This window comes from Amphiura filiformis, chromosome 16, assembly GCF_039555335.1.
Source record: "Amphiura filiformis chromosome 16, Afil_fr2py, whole genome shotgun sequence".
Classification (NCBI taxonomy): domain Eukaryota; kingdom Metazoa; phylum Echinodermata; class Ophiuroidea; order Amphilepidida; family Amphiuridae; genus Amphiura; species Amphiura filiformis.
This window is the reverse complement of record NC_092643.1, coordinates 17326133-17341882: the sequence shown is the minus strand read 5'-3', so window position 1 is coordinate 17341882 and position 15750 is coordinate 17326133. Positions and strand designations below refer to the sequence as shown.

General features: G+C 37.0%; 2 protein-coding genes across 2 annotated transcripts; both read right to left on the bottom strand.

The window, feature by feature from the left end:
• Positions 1-1934: 1934 nt before the first annotated feature.
• On the bottom strand, positions 1935-5268 carry LOC140172472 (cytochrome P450 2U1-like). Its single transcript, XM_072195619.1, has 3 exons — positions 4893-5268; positions 2914-3879; positions 1935-2189 (listed from the first exon to the last, which is right to left on the bottom strand). The coding sequence occupies exons 1-3, from the start codon at positions 5266-5268 to the stop codon at positions 2014-2016; spliced, it is 1518 nt and encodes a 505-aa protein (XP_072051720.1). The 3' UTR covers positions 1935-2013.
• Positions 5269-7517: 2249 nt separating this feature from the next.
• Positions 7518-15731, bottom strand: LOC140172471 (cytochrome P450 2U1-like). Its single transcript, XM_072195618.1, has 3 exons — positions 15356-15731; positions 10066-11031; positions 7518-8887 (listed from the first exon to the last, which is right to left on the bottom strand). The coding sequence occupies exons 1-3, from the start codon at positions 15729-15731 to the stop codon at positions 8712-8714; spliced, it is 1518 nt and encodes a 505-aa protein (XP_072051719.1). The 3' UTR covers positions 7518-8711.
• Between the last annotated feature and the right edge of the window lie 19 nt (positions 15732-15750).

Below are 15750 nucleotides of genomic sequence, written 5' to 3'. Positions count from 1 at the left end.
CTTTGAACCCGGGTCCGAGTTCAAATTGTCACAGGGTCTTCATTTGTTGGGTCAAAATATAGATTGCAAATCTATGGGTTTGGACTAACGTACTGAAGCTTTTTTCATCTATTGTGTTCGATTTGAGCGCTGATATTGGAAAATGTTGCTAACCAATATTAGCTAAATATTCATAAGATTGTACAATCAACGTCCACTTTCCGACTGAGCGTTTTAATTACGAAACGCATTTCGGCCTTGTACCGGCTTCATCGAATGAACAGCAAGAAAAAACCGCAATTATATTCGCGCTGAATTCAAATCAATACAATTGAATGCAACTTTTAAATCTGGCTTTTTTTTCTTCAAAAATACTGATGTGTTCGAAATTGGGCGAATGGGGTAACAGAATGCGCGTACATCAACCACCTTTCTTACTAATTCTATGATAAAATACCGTAAAATTCTATGGTATGCCTCTTAATGAGGTGTTCGTAACGAAAGAGACGAAAGCCGGACCACAAAAACATTATAAATTACATTACTGATATAGGCGGCTGTTCAATTGTATTATTGTAAGACCATTCTGTTGCAATGATTTTATGGATGGTGTCTGCCTTTAGTCTCTTTCGTCAAAAAAACAAACAAACAAACGGCTGCGTTACTTTTTGTGAGGTCTTTATTAAAGAAGCACGGATCACTCCGTCTTTAAGGATATATGTGACCCCTCAGCACAACTGAGCCCTGAAGTCGCCAATCATCATTTTTGAGATATTCAACCAAAATATTCTGCTTGAAATTAGCTTTAAAATGATGTATATCATGTCTATAGTACTTGACATTTAAGTAGTGAAAAATCAATAAAACAGTCAATAAATCCTTTGTTTCCTATTGTTTATTGTTAAGTTCGGGCTCAGTTGTGGAGGATGGTCACATATATCCTTTAAATCCGGAAGCCGCATTATAATTTTTGGTGGGTATGTTCTCCTCGCCCCGCAGAACTCAAAATAGTTACTCTTTGCACGGAGCTGACGGCGAATCGATAAAAAGGTCTTTCGCAGCTGCGAACTGTCCAGATCAATGGTTTATTTAGTTTTCTGGTTGAAAATCGCCTTGAAAAGATTTGAAAAAATAAGCAGAAATGAGAGGAACTAGAAAATAATTTTTGGGAGTCGGACTAGTCGTTTAAGGCTGTAATGTTCAAAATCAAGGGTTTTCAGCGCAGGGGTCTTTCGGAGCTGCGCGGTCCAAAAACAAGGGTTTTGGGGGAACATACCCATATGGTCATGTGTGTTAAGTGCTTCCCGGGTTTTAAATAAATGTATTACATCAATAATATTTGCCCAGTAACCTCTTTGTAGGTGTTACTCTTTTGTAAGCACATCCCAAAAAGCAACTACCTCCTTTGTGTAAAAGATTAAAACTCAAAACATATGTTTATATAACAAAAAGAAATTCAAATATGTTCCGCAAAATGCTGATATCTTATTTGTGTCTATAGACCAAAATTTGAATGAAGATGCATATTCAAATCAAAACTTACACTGAAAAGCTACATAAGTCAATGCAATATTCTCTGCAAGAATGATGACCAGACATTCACTAGCAATAAGAGCAACGATTTAATTGGTGCAATTTTGTATTGTTTTTCTTATTCTCCCAAACTTGGAAGGGGGCTCTGGATCTTGGGCCCAGCATCGTGGCCCTGTAGTAAATCCGTCCCTGGACAGAAAATACATGTATGCCATCTATTGAAGATGGCTTGTGTGGGCTATCTACTGAAGATAGCTGGCGTCTCCATATCTTCTGAAGATGCGTGTTACGTATGCTATCTAAAGTACATGGTGTATGACGTGTATCTACTGAGAATAGTTGGTATACGGTATGCTATCTACAGAGGATAGGTAATGTATGTAATCTTCGGAAGATAACTGTTTTCTGATTTCTGCTGGTATCTACTGAAGATGGCTGGTTTCCGTGGTCTGGAAGTTGCCGATGTGCGCTATTTACAAATGTGAATGTATCGGCACAACTTTATCGTGCTACTGCCACTAATTTATACTCTTGAGGAACGAGAGTCGCGCCCATTTCTGGTTCCAGGCTTGGTTGAGCTCCTTCTGGTAGACGAAATGAGAATTTATGAAGAAGATGGGTAAAGATGAGAAAGAGTTCCATCAAAGCCAACTGTTCACCCAAACATTTACGTTTTCCTGAAAATAAAATAAATATACTAGTATTTATTACATAATTAACACGGGTACATCAGTGAAGCATCCACAACATGCAAATCAATATCTTCATACAGGGTGTCCCTGAAAGAACTGTATTGTTGGAAACTGAATTTGACGAATAAACCAAATAACTGATGTGGTTGAGGAACATATCAGCTATCACATACTTTTTGAATTTTGACAATTAACCGCTTCGTTTCTGAAATACAAGAATTTTACGAAACTACCTCATTTTCAATCCGTCCACGGAGTCAATGACAGTAGACGCCTCATGCGCTGATGATGCGCAGTGATTAGCACTCCGAATACAGATCACTGATTGATATTTGTATCCATGGAAAGGTTTGAAAATGAGGAAGTTTCATAAAATTCTTACATTTCAAGAACGGTGTGGTCAAAATGCAAAAAGTATGTGATCATGGTGATAATCTATTTATTTCTCAACCACCATGACCACACCAATTAATTATATGTGGTACGATCAAGCAAAATCAGTCGGAACTCGGAAATATTGATATCGGATATCACCAAACAAAGGAAATATTTCTATTTTGTTTCCTGTTATTTAAGAATGGGTATCTGGGTGTCAGTGGGGGTGTGTACACGTGTGTCTTAGGAAGGTTACTGAGTAGTCCACGACCTCTGCACTCACTCAGTTGCTAGTAACTTTACACAGGTATATCAAAAGAAAGTCTATACATACCAATAGCAAAAGGTATCAACTCTTCCCTGCGATTCAACTTTCCATCAGAATCTAGAAATCTCTCTGGTTTAAAGGACTCTGCTTCCTTCCAGATTCTCTCGTCATGATGAACGGCCCACAGGTTAGGCATAACCATCGTGCCTTGTTCTATATCATAGCCATACAGCTTTGTATCAAAAGTAGCTGCTCTTGGCACTCCAAGAGGAGTGATACTCCCTATACGTTGCATTTCAAGTAGTGTTGCTTCAGTATAGGGCAGTCGAGGTCTGTCTTTCAAAGTAGGCATTCTATTACGCCCAACCTCAGAATCCAATTCGGCGTGGATCTTTTCTTGAATATCAGGTTGCAGTATCATGTAAAGTAACCCCCATTTTAGTGTTGTGGATGACGTCTCTGTTCCAGCAGCGAAAAAATCACCAATACAGGTTTCCAAATCTCCATCGTCAAACCATTCGGCAATATCAGGATTTTCTTTATGGATTTTTTCCTGATTATCAAAGTACATATCTATAAAAGTACGGGGATCTCCCCGAGTGTAATTATCACGAGCTTGTTTAATCATTTCTTGATAAAACGCTCTAATTTGAGTAACAAGTACCATGACCTTTCGAAATCCTGAGAATGGCAAGTATTGCATCCAGGGGACAAAGTTTGCAAGACCAGAAAATGATGACTCTATAAAGATTTCAGACAGAAAATTGAGAATGCGCATTAGTTTTGGATCATCATAGTCAAAGCCATGTCCGAAAACAAGACAGCACACGACATTGCAAGTAACCATATCCAGAAGACGAAATGGCGAGAACTCCTTTCCCTCGTGTTTAGATATAACATTGCATAGACGTTGGATTTCTTCAATGACTTGTTCTTCCAGTCTGGACTTCCCCATGCCAAGATCTCGTAAAGCAGATAGGGAGAATCGTCGTCGTACTCGTTGTGCTAGGTTACTATGCGCCGTTATTAAACCTGTGTGGATGGAAATAGAGAATCGAATATTAATGTAAAATATCAAAACTCAAAGTGAGACATTTTAGACATTGTTTTGTAGCTTTTTGTATTGTATCTTAATGATGATAAGTATAAAACTATATATTCTTAGAAAGGAAATGATGCATGGAATCCAACTGGTACGGCAGATTTTTAACAAAATGCCCAATTTTTGAGCAAAGCACCAAAACTGATTTTCCCTGCCAATTTTTGTCGGTCTGTCATAACAACCTAAATATCTAAATTGACCAAAATTGCATATTTGTGTTTTAAAGACATAAAACTAGAATTTTTGAATTTTTTCTACGTTTTAAAAATATACCTTAAAATATCAAAAATTTTAGATGAAAAAGTCATATTTTGATCCTTTTTGACCCATATGAGTTTTGCGAGTTTTTCCACTCCCTACTCTCAACATCTAGACCCTTTATTCCTTCTATTTCATTCAAATGCATATCAAACAGTGGCCATTTTCATTTTTACTCAAAATCACAATGAAAGTTGCAAAGAGAAGTTCCAAATTCAATTTCACATTTTTCACTCTTTTTTGTTTTACTTGTGCTAAAGTATATTTTTTCAATGTTGCATTTGAGATACATCCCCGGGGGTCACCCCGGGGGTACATTTCAGATTGGTCTTGTTATAAATAATGATTTCAGTGAATAGATTCATCAGGTTTGTACTCCAAATCAATTGGTAATTTTTGTGGGACAAACCATGAAAACCAGTAATTTTTTACTTACTGATAACGATGATAAATAACGATGTGCAAAGATTGGTAATAAAATAATTATAAACGATTGGTCTATTTAAATATGAAATGATCTTTTCTGTTGCTTATTACTTACAGTAGTTACATGTATGAGCAACTTTTGTATATTTTAGTTGTTTAACACGACGTCGTGGAAACAAAGTAGGGCCTATACAGGCCTAGGCAAAGAACAACTCTACTCTCAAACATGCCTAAAATTGGATAAACCTCCAGCACCTACCTCTATCAGGATTCACCATTTCAAAAATGAGAAGTCTAGGTCTGTCGTCAAATTCCTCGCCTTGTCTTAAAAACGCCTGACGCACTGATTCATAATCGTTGAGAACAACCACAGGAAAAGATCCAAATTGAAGGTGGTAAACTGGTCCGTATTTGAGCGCCAACTGGTTCAGTGTTCTAAATGGAGCTTTTGGGTCTAAACTGGGCAGGTTCCCCAATATAGGCCACATGAAACGAGGTCCCGGAGGAAACTTTCTGGACGGTTTCCGATTACTTCTGATGGTAAGGAATAATAACGTAAAAGCTACTAGAGCGAGTAGAACCGTTGTCGAGTCCTGGATAAGTATCTGAAAGAGTTGGTTAATTATATTCGTCATCTTTAATAGCGGAGTCCCGGGGAAACTTATCTAATCGCGATCGTCGGAGATTGGCGTTGTTATACTTGTCAAGAGCGTTTGATTCGTGTATACATGTACTCATGAACAAATTTTAATTCCGAGCTATTCCGTATCTCAATTGGACCAGCATACATTGTATATATCATGTCAACAAAGTTTGTACTGACATTTTGTGAGGCAGTCTTACGGTACCAGACCAGTGCAAGTCAACTCGACCACGATCGACCTATCATACTTGAGCCTATCACAGATCACGCGAAGATGTACTTTGAACCCTGGTCCGAGTTCAAATTGTCACAGGGTCTTCATTTGTTTGGTTAAAACATACACACACGCGGTACGCGTTGACCATAGATTACAAATCTATGGGATCAAACAACTGACTGAAGCTTTTATTCATCTATTGTATCTGATTTGAGCGTTGATATTGGATTATGTTGCCAACCAATATCAGTAGCGGATCCAGGACGATAAACTATCGGCTAAAATGTGTATAAAATTGAAAATAGAATGGCAAAATGGCCGTGAAGCGACCATAGCGTCGCGCTTGCGCAACGCAAGTGGGGGTATCTGAGAAGTTATAAACTTTTGGAAAATGAAGATCTAATTGAAGCCATTTGGTGGACCATTTTGGCACTATTATTGTGTAAAATTTAAGTTGAAAAAGCCGAAAATTTCTGAAATGACGGCGCAATTCAAGCCATTCGTGGGCACGTTTTTCATTATTATTGTGTTAAACATCCAGAAGTTGGAAAAATTCTCAAAATTGTTGTCCAATTGAAGCCATTAATTCCCGGGGGGGGGCACTCAACTTTGGAAGTGACGGTATGTGCCTGTCAATAGGCCCCCTCTTTTGAAGTCGACTATACCCGATGACTCCTTTTTTTAAAAGCCATACCCGATGACCCCCTTTTTTTAGCTGCGGCTACCCAATGACCCCCCTTTTTTTGGTTGCGGCTACCCAATGACCCCCTTTTTTCTAGAATAGCATCATCAAAATGCAACAAAAAATGCCGAAACCGTCAAATTTTGCTCCATTTTTTCAAAATTATGCCGAAATTTTCAAAATTTTCCTCCGTTTTTTCAAAATTTTCTACCCGATGACCCTTTTTTTAAATCTTATACTCGATGACCCCTTTTTTTTATAATTTTGTACCCAATGACCCCCTTTTTTTATTTTTTTTGTACCCAATGACCCCTTTTTTTAAAAATAACGCTTTGTACCCGATAGGCCCCTACTTCGCGACTCCGGTAGGCACATACCCGTCACTTCCAAAGTTGAGTGCCCCCCCCCCCGGGCATTAATTTGATGTTTCATTTTACACACTTTTGGCGGATATAGAGGGGGGTGCGCGCCCCTCCGCCCTTTTCCGAAATTGTTTGTCATAGGCGGCTGTTCATACATGTATTATTGTAAGACCAATCTGTTGTAATGATTTAATGGATGGTGTCTGCCTTTCGTCTATTGCGTCAAAATAAAACAAAAACGGCTACGTTACTTTTTGTGAAGTCTTTATTAAAAAGCACGGATCACTCCACTGTATTAAACACAAGCTGTTTTGAGTCACTTTGATGCTTCCAGATCAGGTCATGTATTATAGTGCGTATACTTCTGCCAGACTACTCAAGTGTGCTTTAGGGTACAGGGATTAATAACTCCTGTTCTTGACTCTCTCTCGCTCTTACTACAAAGGATAGAAACAATCATTTTAAATCCAGGGGTCGCATCATAATTTTTGGTTTGGTGGGTATATTCCCCGCGGAACTCAAAATAGTTACTCTTTGCACGGAACCGGTACCGAGTCAGCCGACGGCGAATCGGTAAAAGGGTACGTCTTTCGGAGCTATATAACAACTGCGTTACTTTTTATGCAGACTTTATAATGAAAGACAGATATAAAAAGACTAAGGCGCGTGCGTCTGATGTCAGGCCAAAGGCCCGCCGTGATTGGTTGCCGACCTGCGCAGTGCGGCATTTTCCGTCTAGTTGTCAGAATTTTAGACGCGAACTAGTCCAGGTGGTGTATGACGTGCATTCCCTAAATTCAGTAAATTTTCATCGTCAACCGTGTAATTGAATGGGATTATTTTGAAATTTTAAAACGCTTGAAATATCGCAAACAAATAGGCCTATGTTGATAAATAATATTAATACAAGCTAAAACCGTTGGGGTTCGATAATGAACCCCACAAAACTAACCAGTATATGGAAAATGCCATACGTCCGGGCGGTTTCACGGGTTGCCGGCTCGATCGTGTCATCCGCCGCCTGAACTAGTCTTTTTATCTCTGTCTTTTATTACAGTGGTCATTATAATTCGCGCAATATTCTTTGGAGCCTCCAAAATCACATTGTTGGTGCTTTAATCAAAAGGGATTAAAGCTACAAATGTTCGTGCATTTCTCTCAGTAAAATTATTCTGGAAGTGAGACGAGTTTGCCATTTACCAACTTAGATTCTAAATTTTCCATTCTGTATGCGGTATCTGTATATCCACTTATCTTGTAAAAAGGTAAATTACTTTACTTTATAACTGTTGGTAAATGTAGAATTACAGGTGATAAATATCATACAAAAAGAAACTTCTCACTTTAATACTACATAACGCGTCATAAATCTAAACCGGCTTATGCTGTAAATTTCATATTCTGGTATTAATCTTTGTCACTTTAGAGCTTTTGGTAGCAAATGTGGTATTAAATTGGAGCTAACAAGATGCTGCACAGGCGCGTGTTAATCGAATTATCAGAACACGAGCAGGTTTAGACTTATGACGGGTTATGAAAGTGAGGAGTTTCTTTTTGTGTTGTCTTTATTTATGCTTTCGATATAAGCAGGGCTGAATTGCAGGGTCCTGGACAAGGCTAAAAGCATGAAAAGTAGAGCCCGTGGCTATACGGATCCGTGTTACAAACCCACACCCTTCCCTATTTCTGTAATCTATTTATCATTATAAAGCTGTTAGCTGTGCTTCGCTAAATTTTCACACTTTCCCTTTGTTTATTGGTTTTGTTTTTCTTATTCTCCGAAATTTGGGGTGCTCTGGAACTTGTGCCCAGCATCGTGGCCCTGTTGTAAATCCGGCTCTAGACAGAAAACATGTATGATATCTACTGAAAATAGCTTGTGCGGTGTGCTATCTACTGAAGATAGCTGGCGTCTCCATGACTTCTGAAGATGCGTGTTTCGTATCTAAAGTATATACATGGTGTATGACGTGCTATCTACTGATAATAGCTGGTGTATGCTATCTACAGAGGATATGTAATGTATGCAATCTTCAGAAGATAACTGTTGTCTGATCTGCTAACTGTTCTGCTGAGGATAGCTGGTGTATGGTATCTACTGAAGATAGCTGGTTTCCGTGGTCTGGAAGTTGCCGATGTGCGCTATTTACAAATGTGAATGTATCGGCACAACTTTATCGTGCTACTGCCACTAATTTATACTCTTGAGGAACGAGAGTCGCGCCCATTTTTGGTTCCAGGCTTGGTTGAGCTCCTTCTGGTAGACGAAATGAGAATTTATGAAGAAGATGGGTAAAGATGAGAAAGAGTTCCATCAAAGCCAACTGTTCACCCAAACATTTACGTTTACCTGAAAATAAAATAAATATATTTATTACATAATTAAAGGGGCATTTCGTGATCCACAGCCTCATCCCCACACTTTTCTCAAAAAAAGTTGAGATTTTTATATCGCTGGAAACCTCTGGCTACATAATGTTTATGTACAAAATATCTCTTGCAGATTAATTCGTTCAGCTAAGATATCGTGAACACGTTGTCTATGGAGCAGTGTAATACACATAATCATGCATAACTCGCAAACGCAAAATCGGAATCAACTGAAATTTTGGGAATAGGCTTTTTGTGGATATGTACTGAAAAATGTCATAAAAAGAAAACTAAAAGAGGATGCTAGGATCACGAAATCCTCCTTTAATACGGGTATATCAGTGAAGCATCCGAATAACATGCAAATCAATATCTTCATACAGAGTGTCCCTGAAAGAACTGTATTGTCGGAAACTGAATTTTTTTGGGTATACTTTGACGCATAAACCAGCTATCACATACTTTTTGAATATTGACAATAACCACTTCGTTTTAGAAATACAAGAATTTTACGATACTCGTTTTCAATCCGTTCCACGGAGTCAATGACAATAGACGCCTCATGTGCTGATGATGCGCAGTGATTAGCACTCCATACAGATCATCGATTGATATTTGTATCCGTGGAAAGGTTTGAAAATGAGGAAGTTTCATAAAATTAAATAATTTCAAGAACGGTGTGGTCAAAAAGGAAAAAGTATGTGATAGCTGATTTATTCCTCAACTACTCATGACCACACCAATTATGTGATGCGATCAAGCAAAATCAGTCGGAACTCGGAAATATTGATTTTGAGATATAACCAAACATAGGAAATATTTCTATTTTGTTTCCTGTTGTTTAAGAAACTCTAAATTGCTCATATCTTTGAAACTGGTTGTTCAATTTCAATTTCAACTTAAAAGTTTCCGACGATACAGTTCTTTCAGGGATACCTGTATCGCCGTTTATAGGAAGTCTCTCACAAATAATTCCTTCCGGAGATCTCTTCCTTGATTTATACTTATATCTCCTGTATCATGGGGATATGAGTATCTGGTGTCAGTGGGGTATGTACACGTGTGTCTTATGGGGGGTTACTGAGTGATCCCCACCTCTGCACTCACTCAGTTGCTAGTAACTTTACACAGGTATATCAAAATAAAGTCTATACATACCGATAGCAAAAGGTATCAACTCTTCCCTGCGATTCAACTTTCCATCAGAATCCAGAAATCTCTCTGGTTTAAAGGACTCTGCTTCCTTCCAGATTTTCTCGTCATGATGAACAGCCCACAGATTCGGCATAACCATCGTACCTTTTTCTATATCATAGCCATACAGCTTTGTGTCAAAGGTAGCTGCTCTTGGCACTCCAAGAGGAGTGATACTCCCTATGCGTTGCATTTCAAGTAGTGTTGCTTCAGTATAGGGCAGTCGAGGTCTGTCTTTCAAAGTAGGCATTCTATTACGCCCAACCTCGGAATCCATTTCGGCATGGATCTTTTCTTGAATGCCAGGTTGCAGTACCATGTAAAGCAAACCCCATTTCAGTGTTGTGGATGACGTCTCCGTTCCAGCAGCGAATAAGTCAGCAATACAAGCTTCCAAGTCTCCGTCGTCAAACCATTCGGCAATATCAGGAATTTCTTTATGGATTCTCTCCTGATTATCAAAGTACATATCTATAAAAGTACGAGGATCTCCCCGAGTGTAATTATCGCGAGCTATTTTAATCATTTCTAGATAAAACGCCCTAATTTGATCAATAAGTACCGTGACATTTCGAAGTCCTGAGAATGGCAAGTATTGCATCCAGGGGACAAAGTTTGCAAGACCTGTAAATGAGGTCTCTTTGAAGATTCCTGTCAGAAAATCGAGAATGCGCATTAGTTTTGGATCATCATAATCAAATCCATGTCCGAAAACAAGACAGCACACGACATTGCTAGTAACCATATCCAGAAGACGAAATGGCGAGAACGCCTTTCCCTCATGTTTAGATATAACACTGCATAGACGTTGGATTTCTTCAACAACTTGTTCTTCCAGTCTGGACTTTCCCATGCCAAGATCACGTAAAGCAGACAGGGAGAATCGTCGTCGTACTCGTTGGGCTAGGTTACTATGCGCCGCAATTAAACCTGCATGGATGGTAATAGAGAATCGAATGGTAAAATATCAGAACTAAAGACTAGTATCAATCTTTTTTTTTTAAACAACGAAAACAAAACAAAAAACACTTCACTTATTAAGGGTAGACGAGGTGTTGTTGGTCGAAGCAACCAAAAAAAAATCGATTTTCATTCTCTAGATCAATAAATTATTGACAAATAACACCTTGATGTTTTGCAAAAGTTCATTCTACAAATTATATAATTTTAAAACTTGCTTAATTTATTGTTGTTAATGAGTTATGTACATTTTACAAAAGTGTTGTTGTTTCAGCCCTCTTTACAACATAACTCAAGAACCACAGGACCTACAAAATTATTTCTGTGATATATGAATTCTTCTACACGCTCGTAAGGAAATGAGCAATGCAATTTTTGCCAAAGCTCATTACCATTCGCAAGATGTTGTGAACTACCAAATCGCAACACTTTAAAATAGTGTATTACCTTAAGTCGCATTACATTCCTGGGGTACATTTCAGATCTTGTTATAAATAATGATGTGCCAAGTTTGGTAATAAAATAAATATAAACGATTGGTCTATTCAAATCTAAATTGATCTTTTCTGTTGCTTGTTATTAACAGTAGTTATGAGCGACTTCAGTCAATCAATCAATCTTTATTTTTTTCCATCAATTTCATACAAACAGATCAGCAAAGGTATACTAGTAGTTTATTGTTCATTACATGTACAAGTGATTATATATCGCAAATCCGAGAGGTTTTAGAACGATGCACCATCTTATAACTAACAATTATAATAAACACATCACAAGAAATAAGTCCCCCTTTCAACATTTCGTCATAACATCATAAATGTTTACTTGGTGGGGATTTTAAACTGCACTCAACCACATGTGTTTTCCATTAGTAACAAGCCATGAATCAACTTTTGTGACAAGCATATGCCTACTAATATGTGACTTATGAAAAAGGCAGTTTTGTCTTCCATTTGGGCTCATTCAGCCATCAAGTCATGGACATCTTTTATTTTCACACGACACTTAGCAAACAGTTATATAATTATTTCTAAGTTAGTTTTATTGGTACAAAATGTAACCGTATAATGTTATGACGAAATATTGAAAGGGGGACCTATTTCTTGTGATGTGTTTATGTTTAATATTCTCTTCCTTGGAAATTTCCAGAGCTTCTACGTCTAGAGGTCATACAGATCACGTTCACATTTCAGTAGGCTTCACACCACTCCATTTCCCCAATATGAAATTTAAAAAAAAAAAGTGAAATTAAGTTTGGCATAAAATGTTAGCTTTTACTGTCAGATGTGTCCCCTTTTAATTTTGAGCCGAACAAGTGAGGTAAAGCATAGAAAATTGGAATTTACTACTAGCGCCCATGCATGTTACTCCCGCGGTTGTAATACGGTACGATCCTCTGGGGTGTGTGTATGTGTATCCCGCACGCCGTGTACGTATTATGCATAGGTGTTCGACTAATATTTCCATCGTAATAATAAAACGCCGGTTCCATCGCTTTATTCAAAATCTCGGATTTTGACAAAACTACAGAACCAAAAGTCTTGATTTTTGCAGAGTATCTTTATTGACTAAAGTACATTACAATCGTGTAAAACCAGAATTTCAAAAAAAATTGAGGCGTTCTCCTCAGCAAATGTTATAATATGGCTTTAACTGCGTGTTCTACATACAGTACAGCGCTAGTACATCGTATATACATGTGTATCAGTATAATACTATAGTGGAACCTACCATTTTTCTTGTATACACGTTCGATGTTTTTATCAATTATAATAATTCCACATTAGACCCCATTTTTTTTTCAGGAAATAAAAGATTAGATTACCATAAAAACGAAACAGTGATCTTTGGCGGGGTCTAATGTAATTTTTACATATAATTTTCAACGTTTTTTCTATCCTTGAATTATTCTTGCTCAATGAAAAAAATATTTTGGCGTATATGAAATTGAAATAAAATTCTCTGCTTCTTAAACGACATCAAACGTGCCACAATTGGGTATCGCGAATCGTTATATATGATGTGCAGTTAATATTCATATATTCTTTTATACATAGGATGCTTCAATTATGACACAAAAAATATTTCATTGAAAACCCTCTCACTCGGCTATTTAAAAAAGGTAACCAAGCTTCCCTAGAATGTGCAATAAATTAGCATTAAAAGTTTTCTTATTTTAGCAGCATTCCAGAAACACTTGTCGTTTGGCGAAAAGTGGAGTAAGTAGGCTTTAAAACAAATTTCATCAATAAATATAGTAATTACACTTTTTAGAAACTCTTAACTTGACATCATCTTGAAATTCATCGAATCAGCCATATTTGACAAATACAATCACAGTAGTATACTAAACAAACCAGTGTTATGATAGTTTTAAAAAAAATCAAATACAAAGTTGTACTGGTACATGGTAGTACTTTCATACTACACGCGCTGGTTATGTATACAGACATTGGCAATGTTAGATTCAGCCATATTTGACACATACAAACACAATTGTACAAACCAGCGGTATGATTAAGTGAAATCAATACGAAGTTGTACTGGTAGTACTTACATCCCAGCAAACACAAAACGTTTTCGACATCATTCGCAAAAGGCTATAAAAGGTTGTCAGGAAACGTTTAAATGTCGGGTTATATAAAGGGTATATTAACAGTATAAAATGTTTTCATAACCTTAAAAAACATTTTTTGATAATGTACTGCTCAGCAAACAAAAATGTTTTACAGAAAACGATTAAATGTCGGGTTATATAAAGGGTATAAAAACGTTTTAATAACATTCCAAAAACATTCTTGAAAACTTGATACAAAACATTCTAAACAGAATGTTATTTTGAGGTTGAAAAAATATTTTGCGAAAAATGTTTGCCCAAAATATTTTCAATAACGTTTTAAACACGTTTTCATGACCTTTATATAACCCGACATTTAAATGTTATTAAAAGGTTTTGAAAAAAACATTTTAAGAACATTTCTGTGTTTGCTGGTTTCAAATATTTTAACATAATGTTTTTTAAGTATTGACACAATATTTGGCAAAAATGTTTGCAAAAATAGTTTACAATAACATTTTTCGAAAACATTAAAAATATTGTTGTAGTGTGTTTTCATACAAAACGTTTTAAAACGTTATCATGACCTTTATATAACCCGACATTTTAATGTTATTAAAACGTTTTTACCTAAACCAAAAGCCAAAATATAACTTATTTAAAACGTTTTTAAAACGTGTTTGTGTTTGCTGGGATATTACAACATCAACACTACATACATGTACATTAGTTATATTACAGCACTGCATTAGTCTATACCACCACATTGATTTCCCCATTAGATAGGAGCAACGTGTGAAATATGTCTTTAAAATCAATGCAATGTGGGCTTTTGGGACACCCTGTATATGGGTTGTTTTACAATCAGGGTACACAGATTGTCTCACTGGGGGTGAAAAATGAAGTGTCTAGTTTTTCCTCAATTTTTTTGTTTTTGTGTTGTAGATGGGTCAAATAGGAAATCTGTAAAATTTTTAGGCGTCAAGTGTTCAGAGTTTCAAGTTATGCCAGAAACATGTTTTTGATGCACATGTTTCTGTATACCCAATTTTTCGGAGAGGACACATTTTGACGGAAACCTGACTTCCAACTTTCAAACATGTGATACATGGAAACTAAGTGTAAGTGGACTAAGTGTTTATTATGAGTTTGTAGGATATATATTAGTGTTTTTCAAGAAAATATAATTTTAGTCTTGGGTCAATTCTAACTATGGATAACGAGCTTGTATTCGGAGAGGACATTTTTTGACGGAATTTTCAACATAAATTTGAAGAAATGGTACAATTCATGAAACAGTCGCAATCTTACATGGTTCTCAATTTTGAACAATCATGTTTCAAACATTATTTCTGAACAGTCAAAATATGTTTTTATGTTATTGCTGGCAGTGAAATATCATTTGCAACGCTCACAAAGGTCAAATGAGACGGCTATTTTGTCCCAAAATCATACAGAAATGTATATTTTCATCATTTGCTAAGCATTTCAAACAGTTTCTTTGTGGCTGTAGGTGGAACTAATAGGTGCCAATAATTAGGCATGGCAACTTTTAATCATAAGTTAATCTAATATTTGAAACAGGGCACAATGTGGTGCTCAGCCCAAAGGTACCCTGATTGTAAAACAACCCATATTTAAGTCGTGGAAACAAAAGTACAATCTGTGGTAAAGAATAATTTACTCTACTCTCAAAACATGTCGAAAGTTAGATATCCCTTATACTCCAGCACCTACCTCTATCAGGATTCACCATTACAAAAATAAGAAGTCTAGGTCTGTCGTCAAATTCCTCGCCTTGTCTTAGAAACGCCTGACGCACTGACTCATAATCATTGAGAACAACCACAGGAAAAGATCCAAATTGAAGGTGGTAAACTGGTCCGTATTTGAGCGCCAACTGGTTGAGTGTTTTAAATGGAGCTTTTGGGTCTAAACTGGGCAGGTTCCCCAATATGGGCCACCTGAATCGAGGTCCCGGAGGAAACTTTCTGGACGGTTTCCGATTACTTCTAATGGTAAGGAATAGTAACGTAAAACAAACTAGAGCGAGGAGAACCGTTGTCGAGTCCTGGATAAGTATCTGAAAGAGTTGATTCATTATATTCGTCATCTTCGCGGAATCCGAAATT